We start from the raw sequence: 17533 nt of genomic DNA, 5'->3' as shown, positions 1-17533 counted from the left end.
TTCTTCATGCTTGAAAACCACAGACTATTTCATTATTCTTCATTCCTTTTGCTGTACATAAAAAATCTAAATCGTTAGCGTCTATTCCTTTCCATTTTTCGAATTGAAGCCGATATTTAGACAGAGAATATGCGCATGATTTCTTGACGACGATATGGCCAATGAAGATAGCCAGGATGGCTTAAATGTAGGCCTATGTAGTAAAATTGGAAGCCGTAAAGTTACAGGAGGCGTCCCGCTTTGGAGTCAAAAAAATATGGTAACCCTACCTAAACACGATTACTGCTAATTAAGCAGATCTTCATATTGAACTTAAATAATCAATTTTAAAGTTTTTAGCAAATTCAGAGGGATATAATGGGTTACCTAGCTATATAAAAATAGGTTGTGCATCGGAGTAATTTCAGCTTCGCACCCAAGAATAGGAGAACTTTTTGGGGGTTCTCGAACGATCCTTAATTGACCAATTAATTATGGTACCTATGAACAGAAAGTTTGGGGAAACCCTATTCTAGAACAATTGTTTCTATTTTGAACTATAGATTCTCTTCATTATTATCGCCGTGAGGCAACCGAAACATGTCTGACTAGAAATTTACGAATACGAAATTTGACAAAGAGAGAAGCATGAAATAAGATCCTGACTTTTTAACCCTGCGACATACACAATCGAACGTACAATGTTCTTTATTCGACCCATATTACCTCACAATGATTTCATTGTGATTTATCGGGCAATGAATGAATTGAGCATCGGATCAACAGGCTATAATGTTGATCTAAATCACATGCTCGATGTTGTCATCCTGCCTGAATTACCGAGTATAATCTTGTCGGAAATTGGCATATGGTTGCTTGACGTTTAAAACCATTTTGTAATACTCTAATTTCACTCTACTCTGAACAAGCCCTGGTAATTCAACGGACTTTCATTTCCGGTACGGCTTTGCCCATCCAATTTATTACACCCTCAGTGGTATGCTGATTTAACCAGAGGCACGCGTACCCTGCGATGCCAGGTCATCGTGCCCACTTATCCGGTCACGTCTATGCATCTTAAACACTGAAATGATTATCAATCCCCATGGCATAACAGACTTATAACGTATTTCACAGGTTTCGCTAAGCCGTATATATGTAGTATTCTCTTTACCTGGGTGAACACTCATAACAAATGTCCGGCACCTCGACAGCCCCCCTCATAATTTTACTCGTTTATTGTATCAAATATATAAAAATAGAAATCGTCACTCGAAACTTTCAATTTTGAATTCTTTAACAAATTATGAACTCTGAAGATCAGTTTTGATAAGTTCATAAGAGGTTACTTAACAGAATAAGTCTATCATCCCTGCAAACGACTATCATATGGGATTAATAAGCTTATATGTATTATACAAACGGATTAAAATCTGAAACCACATTCATTAGCGTGCTAACATCAGATATCAAACCGTCTTATAGCTCACACATTTTTGTACAGATCATATCTACTATATATATTATTTGGAGGAAGTATATACATTTAGTTTTGAATTCTCGTGGGATTAAAAAGTTTGACACTGCATTTCAATGTACGTCATCAGACATAACAAGTCCATTTCTACGGCCTTCCACCGAAGGGGCCAACTTTTGCACTATGCCCCCCTATTCCACAATACACGCAACATGTGAAGACCATTGATAAGATCTTGATCGCCGCAAGTCCAATAGCCACACCACCGATCAAACCAGAATAACCAATGAGTATCTCCGAAATAGGTTCGAAACATCCCTGTGAATAAAATAGGAGAATTCAAAATTGGTATAATGTAATTTATTTTAAACTACAAATAGTCTTCATATTCTAGAGATAAAAGACGGTAAAATGCATAGAACTCTCTTTGACCAAGAATTCTTTGTTCCCCTTCGGCAACGCAATGCGAATTATATTCTGATAGCAAAGCGATGTACAACAATTGTTATTTATGTATTGGTTGAGACTGTGCCTTTGAGAATGACAAATTTATTATTATTTATTAATACATGTATCTGAGATTTGTTTAGCTACATTCCAACATTTTTGAAATATTTTTCTCTGAAACTGTACTGTTTTTTTTTAAGTTCTAGAGCTGGGCATTTCGAATCGATTAGAAAGTTATTCGAATCAGTTCAGCTGAAAATTTCGAACCGCCGCCATCTTTTTTTTGTTCACCAAAGGGGAATGTGAATCACTTTATTTTTTGTGAAGCTGTATTTGCAAAATACAATTAATTTAACATGTCTTATTGTGTGACAACTCAGCAAACTGACTGAGTGATGAATTCTATTTTCTACTCTATAATAAAAAGCCATATAAAATTGAATATCTTCCGAGTATTCAAGATTCGATTCGAAAAATAAATATTATTCGATCAGATTTAAAAATTATCAGGTATTTGAAAATGCATAGCCTGAATATATATACGATAACTGAATAATACAAACCTTATCAGAGTTTGATTTTGTTGGAGGATTGATATCCGTGCACGGACTCGTATCATTCTCATCTGTGCAACACGACGGAGGCCAAGGATTCACTCGGTTGTGCGTATTTGCGTATACGCTGTTTGCGTAGTCACTTCCCCCACTGAAACCGCAACAATGATGCTGAAAGTAAGGTTATATTTATTTGGAATGAAACAAAACCAAGGGAGGTAAATCAAGTTAGTTACCCTCGCAAAAATCGTAACTTTTTTGCCGTTATAAATATGTATATAGAAATTTATATGAATACCGCCTACTTGGATTTAACTTGATATAAATAAAGAATTTAAAAGAACTCACTTCTTTTTGTATGTTGTCGTACGAATTTCCAACGGCCGTTCCATGAAGGTATGTGTTCTGTATGACGTTCTTCACTGGTGATTCCAAAATAGACTTCAGATTACCGGCGTATACGAACACGAGTATCGCCAAGGCAATTTCGACAAGGGCAAATATCAATATAATCACAAAGAACTGAAAAGTGAGTATAAATGGAATTATAGAATGCAACGTGGATAAATTGTGCTGAATGAGATATGGTATTTACTAAATGAGATATAGAATACTGCACAGAGAAACACATGGGAATTCGAGTTTTCCTCATTTCGATCGTAAATGGCTATTCAATCTAAGTTTATATATATATATATATATATATATACACACTTTTGTTGTTCGGAAACACATTACTTACGAGTTACGATCCACCACTGTGGTACTTTGTAAAAATCTTTGCATAACGTTTTCTGTGTGCTGTTTTTTATTTTGTCATAGTATACAAAACGTTTTAATAGCAAAGAAGTGTTAACAATTAACATACCGATCCAAGCATACATTTGTTTTCACAAATGGCACCACAACATCCCAGAAATGCTACTAAAGCGACAAATGCTCCAAATCCAATTGCCACATAACCGATCCAGTCGTACATCAACGATTCCACGTCAAGGAATTGTGAAAACGTGTCGTTGAAACTTGAAAAGGCAGTTACAATCCAGATGCCACCTCCCAGCAATCCTAAGCCTGCAAGCTGTAAAAGGATATTGGTGGAAATTTTTTTATGAATCCAAAGAGGGTAGTAAAACTAAAAGTCCATCTATAGTTCAAAATCTACTCGTAAGTCTTCGCCTCTGTTTTTACTCGCATATTTGGGCTATTGAGTGATACAACAGACCATGGATTTGAAAACTGTGTTCAATACATAATATGTTGTTCCCATTTTTTTCTGATATATATTCTTATATTACGATATCGAAAATTTTGACTTATATACGTTTTCGGTAATTGCAGATTGTTTTAATCGTAGGAACGCCACCTACATAAAAGACCATACGAGACAACATTTCAGCGAAAATATTGATCTATGAATATTGGCAATACTCCAAATTATTTAGTTTATGCCACTTTTTATTTCCCGTGTGGGATGGGTTTTCAATAACTAATGTCTTTTCTATAATAGCAAAAGTGATCTTACCAAGAATAAACAATTAAAGGCAATTAGCAGGTACTTGCTAACTTTCACCGCTTTTTCTCCCATGGCTTGATACCAGCTTAACGTTCAATCGTGCCGTTAGAAGAAGATGGCTCGCCTTGTCGTTCACGCGAAGACCTACGCAGTGTATTATGAAATTTGTCGCCTCGCTCCAGTTTTATCACACCCCAATGTTTCAAAACAATCGTCATAATGAAGTGAAATCGCCTAAGTCATGCTGAGGAAGACAATGGACAATTTGCTGGAGATCTGCGTTAACAATAAAATAAGTTCGTATGTTTTGGGATCAAAGGGTCATATCAAATTTCTCTGTTCATGCTGGTTTTATTTTGAAAGCGAAACTTGTCCGATGATCGCACCATAAAACCGAGCATGGTCCATTGTAAAACTTTTGTCTGTCTCTCCTATATATGTTTTTAGTATACTCAATCTTTGTTAAAGGTATTCTTTTTTACCTTTTCATCAACATCAAAAATGGTTGAAATATGATGGTATGAAAGTTAACCGAAATTCCCTAGATAAAGGAGATGATATTCTTTGGACGTGCGGAAGATAGCAACGTCACATACCATTACAAGCCTACGTGCTCGAAGACATACACGGGCAGTAATAGCTGAGAGCTAGTCAAATTAGGAATTTACACCGCCGCCACTATAAGTTTAAATGTAAAACACTATATTTATTTCGTGAACAGTGTACAAATTTTGCAAAATATAATAACAAATACAAGACTTTCACTTTGTCAAAAACATTGCGAAGTTATCGAATTAAAGCCCCCTCCGGATTTTAAACAATAATGAAAAAGCAATAAGTTATTGTGTTTAAATATATATATGTGTAGGTTGTTGATGTAGAACTGGGATGGTGAAACTTTTTATTCGAATGGGCAAAAATTACCTATTCATCAAGAAAAAGAAGACTGTGAGTCATAGATATTTAATAAATGGAAAATTGCTTTTTTACAAGTTTTGGTATCGGTTATTGGCATTGTGTAGTTTTGAACTTTACTCACGAAACATACATATCAGTACTGACTACTGAGACGATGTCTATAACTTGACTTCATGAGAATCATCTGAGAAAACACGGATTTGCATGCATATAACATACCGAAAAACCTTTATAGAGCTATAGCAAATTATTTCTTGGTATTTCAAAAGTGTTAAAAAGAGGTTCCACCCTGGCAGAATTGTATATCGACTGATTTTTCACCGCAAAGACACTACCATCGTACTGCATTGTTTTTTTCAAATTTCTGTAGTCGTTAATTCAGGTCGTCAAAATTTTGTGTTAAAGGGACATTGTATGCAGGACTGTAGAGGAGCATCCAGGTCTTGTATGACCCCCAAGCAATTCATCTGGTCCACGCGTCTCCGAAGGGGAATCTCGAAAACGAAACAACTTTGATCAATTTTATTTTATGTCATAAACGATGTAACAGTAGTGTTGTCAATAGGTGCATACCGCTATGGCTTATCCTATGACATGTCAGTTCATATTGAATTGAAGTCGAATATGTTATCAAATGATATTAACAAAATTTTTGTATGATTATTTTTCTTAATTTGTGACTTGGTCCGTAAGTGGGTCAAATTTGGAAATAAATGAAAGTAATACCCTTCTGGCGACAACAACAATCTACAACCTCTGAAGAAAGCAATTGGTCCAGTAGTTGGAGAGATCATCCATTTTTTCACAACAACAGTCACAAGAAAATCGACGACAACAACATAATAACAAAACGATCTAAAGCAGGGGTCGGCAAACTACGGAGCAATATAATCCGACCCGCGACGCTTCACTGAATTATATTAACAAAACAGCTGTATTGACGATTATATTCTTTACGTGACAAAATTTGTTTTGAGGCACTGAAGTATATTATAACATAACAAGTAAATAATTTACAACCACTCGTTTAATGAGCCTATAATTGATTATATTTAGACAAATGGCAACAGTACATAAAAAAGTTGATGCTGAGTGCAAATGCTTCAATGACGCAGAAAATATTCAAATGATCAGTCTTCGCGCACTACTTGAAATTTAACTGAAATCTGTGTGAAAAAATGTGATTCATTGGCCCTTCCTTTAGTTTTTAATATTCTAAAAATATGTACGGCCGTCAATGACTTGCAACCTTTCATTTTGGCCCGCGAACGACAAAAGTTTGCCGACTCCTGATCTAAAGGCATGCTTCGCGTCCAACAATGCAAAGCGACCTAAGAGCGGTCACTGAAATGCCACTGAAACTATGAAGCTGTGGTCGACACAAATTTCGGTAGTGCGCGAGCCACATTAATTTCGCCAATGAAAAATCGCCACATAAAACATCAAATTATCGCGCACTCGCGAATGGTTTGGCATATTATTCAACTTCGCTAGTTGCATCAGCTAGCCAGCACATTAGTCAATTCAGTGACATTAGTGATGTAACAATATGTCAGAAGATTTTTCTGGTTATTTTTATGACGAAACAACACCAAATGCGATTTTTTTGTTTACCCTCGCGCAAATGCGACGCGACCAGTGTTCCCTCTGGCCTCTAAGGCAGTGGTTCTCAACCTTCTTAGTCCCAGAGCCGCATTTTTAAACCTCAATGTTATGAAGAGCCGCACACAAACAACGCAAGGTAAAATAGCAACAAAACTTAAGCGCGTATTTAAAATACCAAGTCATCGTAACAACAACACACGTAACAACTAGGACTGGGCAAAATATTTGAATTGCATTTTACTATTTGAATATCTGGTACCACGTAACCTGCACCGCTCTGCTTGGACACCGAACTCGCGCGTCTCCAACTCAAAACTGCGAGATTTTCCAACGGCGCTCGCTATCAGAAAAAAACGACAAATTTAGAAAATCGTTGCTTTTGCGTTATGGTGTTATATGCTCATCTTTGCACTTAATACCGTATCGTTTCAATTCCATATTTTGCAAAAAAAACGTACCCGACCGTTCCGTAACTTTAGAAACGTCAAACCAGATTACATATTTAAAATAAATTTCCCAGACTTTAAACTCCGCAAGCTTGGTGACATGTCATTAGCCATTTCTTGCATAACCAAACATAAAGTTGATTAAAATTAAATGTTAAAATGACTTTTCGTCGTTTATTGTGAAAAAGGTGATTTTAGGTGGTTAGAAAACTCCAGTAAAACACTCATTAAGTTGTAACCAGATAAGAAATGTCATGTCCTACTCCCTTTAAAGCACTTTCTATTAGCTCTTTAGTGATCCCTTCCATCCTTGGCCAAGTAATGTTTCGAATATGTAAACATTTTACTCGACCATGCATGGTCGTTGAGCCAAGAGTAGAACGTAAAATCAATCGTGAATTTCGTTGTAACAATGCACACACCTCTCGTTCACGAATTGTTGCGTCTATTATCATCGAAAATGATTACAATTGTTAAATTTGAAGCATTTGGGCAGTAATAATTTAGCCTCAAGGCATGACCTAATCAAAATCATAGTGAAGTGCTAAATTTGCAAATTCCGTAAAGAAAATTGAGCATTACTGAGTAAGTAATTTAGCTATAATAACCATCGGGGTGTTGTTTTGTTGAAGAAAAAAAAAAGTTAAAACTTGGAGGAATCAGTTATAATTAGCGTCTGATCCTCTATTAGGCACAAAGGCCTAGAAATGCCTTTATTGCCAATGTATGTAATCGCTATTTTAAATCAACATTCAGGATTCACGCAATCGTAAATTTGCTAGGTTTATCTATCTAATACTAAAATAACACGAACACCATAGAAAAGCATGAGTAACTCAATTATCATTTTAATAAATATCTGCATCTCGGTTACCGTTCACTTTAAACAGGCACGGTTAATTTACAAGCGGCGATAATGAATATCAAATCCAAGGCAGAGGATAAAACTTAATTAGGTTTTTTGAAATCAGCCCTTAATGTATTCAACAGCTCATCGCTTCGATATCCGACTTCGATATCCGACGACCCCTTATACTTGCAAGAAAAAACGAGAAAGGGCGGAAATATAGAATACCAACTTTAGGATATCGACGCCGAAACGATCAAAAGATTCGATTTTGACCACCCTAGACTAACAGCCATTTAATTTGGCTTTGATTCCTAATACGTTTGTCAAAGCGGGTCGTAATCGTGGAGGATGCAAGGTGCAGTAGCTGCTTGAGATGATCGTCAAATGTTTCGGGACTATTTTCGATTGCCGGAACAAAATTAAAATGCTCTAGAAAGTAAAATAATCATTGAGTTATTTGATTTATACATAATATTCGGAAATGCGACAAAAACTAAAAATCCACGAAAGCAAGCCAATGATTACAGCCATGTCTAAAATCTTTCCAGGGGAAAAGTGTCCGAGTGGCCGCAAAAGCGCTTGTTGTTGCGTCACTATTGCATTTTGTAGATTAGTCAACGCTACGCAAATAAACACGGGGGAATCCATTCGACTAACTAATAGTCTTCCACATTTTAATTTTCAAGTCAATGATTAGTTTTCAATGAAAAAATTTTTTGAAAGTAATTAATTTTTAAAGCATTATCAAGAGCCGCAGGTAAAGTTGTTGAGAGCCGCATGCGGCTCTCAAACCCTAGTTTGAGAATCACTGCTCTAAGGTGTGCGCGCGCACACAGCTTTCAGAGGCTTCGCACACGCATGGATTTACTGCGCGCAGACGTATTTCGATGTAATGTAACAATATTCTCGATTGGCAGGATGAGAAAGTTTGTTGTTGGCCCACCCCTTACCCGGTTAGACCGCCAAAATTTTTTCATTGGTTTTTGCACAAATATTAGTCCTTTCCAAAAAAGTGCGCACACACCAAAATTTCTGCGCACACATACTACAAAAAATTGGGAACATTGGACGCGACCTACAGAAAATGGAGCGGTGGACCACATGTGGACCACTGGGTTTAGACCACCCTGGTCCAAGCAATTTGCTGACAATTTTACAAGGCAGTTTTGTGCTAGATTTCGATTGGTGCAAAACTTTAAGCAATTCAGGTCATTACGACCTGGAAAACAGCCATGGGATAATAAAATATCACATAACTGTTGTTGGAAAAACATTTGGTATAATATTTTTATTGTAGGTATTTTTTCGAACGCGCAATGTTGGTTTTCCATCCTGTTGGCATTCAGCAAATCTATTGTTTCACAAGTTAATGAATGTGGCAAATAGAAACAATAATATATTTGGAATTTAATTAGTCGAACAGTGTTATGTTGGATATTTATGCGATACATATGAAAACCGAAGCGACGCTGTTTAAGTTTATAGCGAAACTCATATATGAAGGCTATTGTTTTGACGGGATTGAAAAATTTACCAAACATGCGAGGAGTCGCGCACGAAGTTTCTAAAATATTTAAATTATGGAGTTACCGTGGGATATTAAAAATAATTAATTTAAAATTCATCGCGTGAGATGACCTCTATTTGTAAATTCGGATTGTGCTCTGAACAATACAAATTTGCTATTAAACAAATTATAGTTATAATTAATAATAATATATTCTTTAACAACGATATTTATATAAATATGATGGAATTTATATAAAAAAATGCCGACACTTTAATTTGAACTTACACGTCGAACAATACACGGCAATATCATTAACAAATATGAACTGGACATAAATATGATAAAACAGAACTAAAATATGTCATCAAAAATCCATCTCATACCAGATAGAACCAGAAAACGAAAACGTTCGAAAAGTATCAAGTATTTTTATCTGTCATTCTCCTACTAAATCTTATTGTATTTGTGATTACATATGAAAATAAGAAAAACGGCTCAGAAGCGAGTAAGTGCGGGTAATTTTGGTAAGTATAAGCAGTAGTGAGATTCAGCAGGTTCGCACCGGTTCTACAGGATTTTTCACGGAATTTCATGAGATCAGCGAACCTGTTAGCATTACATGACTTTTTGTGACAGAATCGCCTGGTAATATGACATTTGTATGGTGGAACCGGCTGACAAAAAATTGAATCCCACCACTAAGTATAAGTATATATAAGTTTATTTTGATTTCCCCGAAACAAAATACCACGGAAAAGGATACAATGAACACACACAAAACTAGAAAAACGGCAAAACTCCTAATAAAGTTTAAAACACGTGGAAACACATGTGCCAGTTTACCCATATTACACACACAAACAAATATTAAAAATAAAAGATAAAACACGAACGTGTGTCGTTCGGGCGTGTAACTTTGGTAACGTAAACACACTGCAGACACGGTGGATTTCAATTCAAAACTGTTTATATAAAGTGGACATGAGGTGGTAAGTTGTTCTGTGAAGTATTTCAACTCTCTGTATATAATGACAAACTGACCTACTGGCGTAATTCGCTCTTTTTTTTTATCATCCAATCATTCAAAAATATGACCTAATGCTGGTTTCAACATGATATTTATATATATGAAGGCAAGCCAGGCAGAAGAATAGGATCACAAAATCTATAAGGGTCACAATTGTGAACAATTATTCATTCTTTATTGGTTTTCAATTTCAACAGATTTAATAAAATCAAAAGTGAAATTTGTTTCATTTTAATAAGGCTAATCGTTCTTGTAACAAACATTCGCGCTTGGAAATAAAAAAAATTAAATACGGTGGAATAAATGTCCAAATGAAAAATCCCACCATATAACCTTATAGATATAGAACATTTAAATTACCCTTCAAGTTTAAACAGTGTTTATTCTGCTAATGCCCTTGTTTTTGAAAAACATACTGAAACAAGAGAGCATCGCTCAAATATATGGACACGCCACTCGTCAACCAGAGCGAAGCAGTCCTTACCTTTGACGTTAGCGGTTTCGTACCCTCAAAAAACTTCCGAGCTTTCAGTCGCAAGAATTTTCACTGTCAGCCGTCACGCTTGGTGGATAAAAAACCGTGTTCTCCTAATTGAAAAATAATACAGCGCAATTTTGGATTGAATATTAGATCTCATAAGATTCATAGAAAATTTAAGAATAAATGAAAGTAATAGCCTTCTGGCAAAAAAAATCAATCTTTAACCACTGAAAATTTCAAAACAATGGGTCCAGTATTCGAAGAGAACAGCGATTTCATCACGACGAAGTAGAAGAATATCAACAAGAACAACAACATAATATCAAAACGATCCATAGGTAGGGTTACTATATTTTTTTGACTTCAAAGCGGGACGCCTCCAAAGACACGACCCCTTAGCTGTGATCCTGTAACTTTACAGTTTACAGTTTGACCATATTGTCATCGAGAGTTCATGCGCATATTCTATGTCTGAATATCGAGTTCAGTTTGATACAAAATATAAAGGAATAGACGCTAACGATACAAATAATCCGAATTTAGATTTTTTATGTACAGCAAAAGGAATAAAAAATAATGAAATAGTCTGCCGTTTTCAAGCATTGAGATTTTAATTATTCGCCCAAGCATGCTTTTCTGCAGATAACACCTTCAAAAAGACGTTGCTCAATGTTACATTCACGTGAACGTCCGAACGAGACCAATAAGAATTGAATTTACATGTGATACGTTCGCTAACAATGTGAACGAAAAAAAAAAAATAACGCGTTCACCTTCAGCAAGTAGGCTAGCGTTGCGCTACACAGCAACAACAGTAACGACGAGAACGTGTTCGTGTATTATGCTGGATGGCAAGACGCTAAAAAGCGGGACTGTCCCGCCTAAAGCGGGGCGTATGGTAAGCCTATCCATAGGTCCACTCACGTGTCCAATAATAACGAGAGAGTTATGCTCAAATATATGGACACGTCACGCTGAAATTCATTGTGGTACGGTACGGTAGCTTTCCAGCAGGCTTCGCCCAAAGTGACTATAGTCCCTTGTTATAGTCACTTTGGCTTCACCACGGAACCTGTTTGCTGATCACTGGATCAATATGTGTTTGCGGAATCGCCACGTGGTGGCAAATTCTGATGACGTCATAGCTCAAAATAAAAACGAACCCCATAAAGCTAATAAGAATATTTGAAATTAATAAAATTATTAGCCTTCTAGAAAAAAAATCCATCTTTAACTACAGAAAATTTCAAAGCAATTGGTCCAGTAATCAAAGAGAAAAGCAACTTTTTAAAAACGTGTCAAAGAACAAGAATAACAACAACAGCATAATATTGAAACGATCGTTATGTCCACTGACGTGTCCAATAACTATCGTGATTTATATACACAAATATGAATCTATGAATTATCTATATATACGCTCACGAAGGATCTTTTTTATTACGAACCCGTTGTTTTAGGAAATGAGAGGATAATTATATTCAGTCTTGATTTTTTATTTATCAGTAATTGTGTCAGGCATTGCGTTTTCTAGTGATATGACGGTATATTACAGCCTTGAGCTTTTCAAATTCATCTTGTCATACAATATAAACAAGCATCAAATTTATGGTAGAGGTGTATAAGCGAAATTTTTCGGGTCCAGAGTCTGAGTCAAAATATGATCGTAGACAAATGATCGTCGATTTACTGTAAAGTCTAGTCGGCACCGCATAGGTACTGAACCCGTGCGCCTGCATGGTGTTTTGGAATATATTTGTACCGTAGCCGAGTTGAAAATAAATTCTCCATCCTATCTTATCTAAAATGGTACATTTGAGTAACAGTAACTCCAGAATATTGACTCCGAACACGGCGTTGCTTTACAGCTGTACCTAATACACGTGCATATTATATGACTCGGTTGGGGAGGTATTTGATTATACGGACGCCCAGAAATCAGTATGACTGCTCACTGCTCACTAATGCTTGCTATGAGTTCTTGTCGTACGAGCTGGTGTTCAGATGTTACAGTCGGGGAGATAAGATTTATCCTAGTTGTAGTTTGAGCTAAGATCAAGTGAATTAAAACAGCCTTCCGTCAATTTCAGAATGTAATCCAAAATAACACGTACAGTACAATGTACGTAGCTTAGGTACGGTACCGTACCGTAATAGCTGAATGGGCCAGAGCACTAACATCCTTAACCTGTTAACTGAGCATTAGTCAGGTTCACTCAGGAACTAAAATTTAACCCACAATGTGCAATAATCATCATCATGTAACGTAATCTGGTAATGAATAAATAGTTTAACCACCGCCAGATTTTCAGATAACTTATTGAATGGTAATGTAAATCCTATCCTAATCCTGTAATCCGTAATGATCACAACATATCTACGGTTATCAACTTACTGTCTTACAGACTTAGGTATATAACCTAATTAATATTAAAAATTCAAAGATGGTTCATTATGATCACTCGATTCGAGGGCCTTTTTATTATAAGCCGCCATAAGGTGAAACCTAGATAAAATTGTCTTGAAAAAATGAGGAAGACATATTTTTGACTTATTACTCTTAATGTTTTTCTTGAAATACTTTGTTGTGAATATGACTTCAAAATTTGATTGGAAAAAGCAGCCTTTTTGTGGTATTTCCAATAAATTTTATTAAACTTTTAACATTCTCCAGTTCTCCCGTTTTTTTGGAAAACCTCAAATTGAGAACAAGGTTGATCGCCAACTGGGCAATTATTCTAATGCATTGAAATTCATTGTATTCAATATCAAAATTTGAATTAAAAAAAAATTTTCATTTGATAATTAGGGATTTTGAGTCGTCAGACGAGCAGATCAAAACGAACAATATCTCAACAGATAACAAACAACACAAAAAAAACACTGACCTTAATATTTATCTTGTTTTAAATATAATCAACATGAAGTGATTCATGTAATTTTCCATATAAGTTTGCTTCCAATTTAGAATGTATTTGGTACTTCTTATTCGCAAATATCTTCTCAGAATGAAATCGAAATAGTGGAATATTCGGTTTCGACCATCCCTGTATTCATGTATACCAAATTTGATGTTGTTTTCTTCTTATGTAGTCTTGACTTAATAATTATGTCTGAGAAAAATACTCGTATCGCTATAGTTAATTCTGATAAGTGCAAACCGAAAAGATGCAGGCAAGAGTGCAAACGGTCTTGTCCAGTTGTTCGCATGGGGAAGTTATGTATTGAAGTGACACCTGTCTCGAAAATTGCATGGATTTCTGAGGAACTGTGTATAGGCTGCGGTATTTGTGTTAAGAAATGCCCATTTGAGGCCATAACCATCATAAACTTACCTAGCAATTTGGAGAAGGATACAACGCATCGATACAGTGCGAATTCATTCAAGCTACATCGACTGCCAACACCTCGGCCTGGTGAAGTACTTGGGCTAGTTGGTACGAATGGAATAGGGAAATCAACTGCCTTGAAAATACTTGCAGGAAAGCAAAAGCCTAATTTAGGTAGATATAGTGATCCACCGGATTGGCAAGAAATATTGGCATATTTTCGTGGTTCAGAATTGCAAAATTACTTTACTAAGATTCTTGAAGATGACCTGAAAGCTGTGATTAAACCACAGTATGTTGATCAAATTCCTAAAGCAGTTAAAGGTACTGTTCAGCATATGTTGGACAGAAAAGATGATACAGGGACGCAGGATACGTATTGTGATCTGTTAGATCTCAACTTGGTGACGGAAAGAAATATTGAAGATCTCTCCGGTGGCGAACTTCAAAGATTTGCTATCGCTATTGTCTGTGTACAGAAAGCAAATGTCTATATGTTCGATGAGCCTTCATCATATCTTGATGTCAAACAGAGATTGAATGCTGCCCAAGCCGTACGTAGTCTTGTCAGAGAAATTAATTATGTCATTGTAGTAGAGCATGATCTCAGCGTACTTGATTATCTTTCTGATTTCATTTGCTGCTTATATGGTGTGCCTGGCGTGTATGGAGTTGTTACTATGCCATTTTCTGTGCGGGAAGGAATCAATATATTTTTGGATGGTTTTGTGCCAACTGAAAATTTGAGGTTCAGGGAAACATCTCTTGTCTTTAAAGTGTCTGAAACTGCTGATAGTGAAGAAGAAAGTAAAAAAATGAGAAGATATCATTTTGGAAATATGGTGAAAAAATTGGGAGAGTTTGAGCTCACAGTCTGTGAAGGTGATTTTACAGACTCAGAAATCATTGTAATGCTGGGAGAAAATGGTACTGGTAAAACTACCCTAATTAGAATGCTTGCTGGTCGGTTATCACCAGATTCTGGTGACCAGGTTCCGACATTGAACATAAGTCATAAGCCGCAAAAAATAAGCCCTAAATCTCAAGGGACTGTTCGGCAACTGCTGCACAGCAAAATCCCATCTGCTTACATTCATCCACAGTTTGTAGCCGATGTCATGAAGCCACTGATGATTGAAGCAATTATTGACCAAGAAATACAAAATCTATCAGGAGGTGAAAGGCAACGTGTCGCTATAACCTTGTGCCTTGGGAAACCAGCTGATGTATACTTGATAGATGAACCCTCTGCCTATCTTGATTCTGAGCAGCGTATTGTTGCCGCTAAAGTCATTAAAAGATTCATTCTTCATGCCAAGAAAACTGCATTTGTTGTTGAGCATGATTTTATCATGGCAACATATCTGGCTGACAGAGTCATAGTATTTGATGGTGTGCCTTCTATTAAAACGACTGCTAATTCACCACAAAATTTATTATTGGGAATGAATAAATTTTTGGCATCATTAAAAATAACTTTTCGCAGAGATCCAAACAATTACCGACCTCGTATAAACAAGTTGAATTCGGTAAAAGATGCAGAGCAAAAGAAGAGTGGGCAGTACTTTTTCTATGAAGATTAAATCAATACAAATTTTGAGATTGTGTGAAAGGTTACGTGGCCATATATATAGTTGACATTATCTTTGCTTGTCTTTCTCCAGTTTCAAGAGTTCAGTTGTTTCGGATCTGATCCTGATATAGTAAATTCTATCTTTAAATTATTTGTGCCAAGATGATGATAAAAATATACTTAATATGTTTGGACATGCCTGGCTCCAGATCTATGACGCAAAAAAATCGCTAAGAATGCTTGACAGTATCAAAGTTGTTTTACTTGATGATGGTTCAATCAATAGAAAGAATGTATACAACTAGAACTTTCATGTCTGTTCCTGTAATGAGAGGATTTCAAATACAAGTCGACCCAAGAGCCAATAATAATATTTGTGTAGCAAGATCATCAGCGAAAGTCTTCACCCGCAGAAAATTTATTTTTCTACTCTGATGATTATACATAGTACCCAACATGATACATCGAATATGAGAATTCATGGCAGTGCAGATATGTATTTATGTGTTGTTGTAAATTATTGTTTGAAACACTACCATCAGATGCATAAAATTTGCATTATTTTTAGTTGGTTCTTAAACAGGTTCTGGTATATGGGTGCAAAAAAATGCAAAACATTCATCTGCGGAAATATGCGCTTTGGTGTTGGGGCCTGGGGGTCAAAATAAACTTAACTTAATCTAGGCAAATCGAACCCTTTCATAAGAACCGGCTACCTCTTTACCTGTTCCATGGAATCCTACCTTCTTTCAGCGACTTTCAACATGTTTGAATAACCTTGTACTTGTAACATCATAATTCTACCACGCTTGGAATCAAACATTGGATTCACTCTGTATTAGCCGGTAATGATATAAGTAATGAATTATAATGTTTATTTAAAATTGCTATAATATCATCAGACATAATAATTGGTGACTCTTCCATTTTCTTGGATGTTTGGATTAGTTGATTGCATGAAAATGATGCATATTTATCAGGGTGTCCATTTTTTGATTTATTGCTCATTGCATTTTTGTTCTGTCATAGCTTATAAGATTTCTTCATTCAGTTTGCAAACAAAAACAAAAGTATGGAGAGTGGCTGTTGAGTTCGTCCCCCATATCAATCATTTATTGGACACGTTTAGTGGCCATAACGATCGTTTCAAAATTTTGTTATTGTTATTTGTCTCCGTCTCCATTTTTAAAAAATCGCTTTTCTCTTCGAATACTGGACCAATTGCTTTGATATTTTCAGTGGTTAAAGATAAAATTTTTCTCCAAAAGGCTATTACTTTTTTTCCGCTATGACGTCATCAAAATTATTTATTGCCACTGGGTGGCGCTACGTGTCCATATATTTGAGCATAGCTCTCTTGTTTAAAATGGCATTGTCCTGTTTCCACAAGTCGACTATTTTTCATATGGGAGTGTTTTACACATCAAATTGCTGTATTGGAGGGTATTTGAAACCTTCCAGTAAATGTATGAGAAAGCTTCCCAGAAAATTCTGAAAAACATTATGTTGAAATGGAACTTGATAATTACAAAAAAGTAAAATGAATTGTTACTGAATTCAGGAGTTGCATCAACATTGGATTTAAATTTGGAAATGAAAATGAATACTCCACCACCCATGGGGACAGGTGTACTGGTTGAATTACCGCTATTACATTGAATCTGTCCTATCTAAACTACATGCCAATTTGCTATCTGAAGTGTATATCAACGTTTGTCTCCGGTTTATTTATTTTTAAGCTTTGTGTATATTTTTGTGAATATGGATGGTATGGGAAACAGATTAAAGCTTTGGAAATGTTGTAGTCTTCAATTTATTTATACT

The 17533-nt window shown here is 35.8% G+C and overlaps 2 protein-coding genes across 2 annotated transcripts; one reads left to right on the top strand and one right to left on the bottom strand.

Annotated features, from left to right (window-relative positions):
• Positions 1–1205: 1205 nt before the first annotated feature.
• Positions 1206–4139, bottom strand: LOC120336198 (tetraspanin-1-like). Its single transcript, XM_039403817.2, has 5 exons — positions 3980–4139; positions 3326–3535; positions 2806–2979; positions 2467–2628; positions 1206–1774 (listed from the first exon to the last, which is right to left on the bottom strand). Exons 1-5 carry the CDS (start codon positions 4040–4042, stop codon positions 1604–1606), a joined length of 780 nt encoding a protein of 259 aa, XP_039259751.2. The 5' UTR covers positions 4043–4139; the 3' UTR covers positions 1206–1603.
• A 9741-nt stretch (positions 4140–13880) lies between these two features.
• Positions 13881–17511, top strand: LOC120335695 (ATP-binding cassette sub-family E member 1-like). Its single transcript, XM_039403272.2, has one exon. It carries the CDS (start codon positions 13917–13919, stop codon positions 15717–15719), a length of 1803 nt encoding a protein of 600 aa, XP_039259206.2. The 5' UTR covers positions 13881–13916; the 3' UTR covers positions 15720–17511.
• Positions 17512–17533: the final 22 nt, after the last annotated feature.

Source organism: Styela clava, chromosome 2, assembly GCF_964204865.1.
Source record: "Styela clava chromosome 2, kaStyClav1.hap1.2, whole genome shotgun sequence".
Lineage (NCBI taxonomy): Eukaryota > Metazoa > Chordata > Ascidiacea > Stolidobranchia > Styelidae > Styela > Styela clava.
The sequence above is the reverse complement of the archived record's forward strand: the minus strand, read 5'-3'. Positions and strand labels throughout refer to the sequence as shown.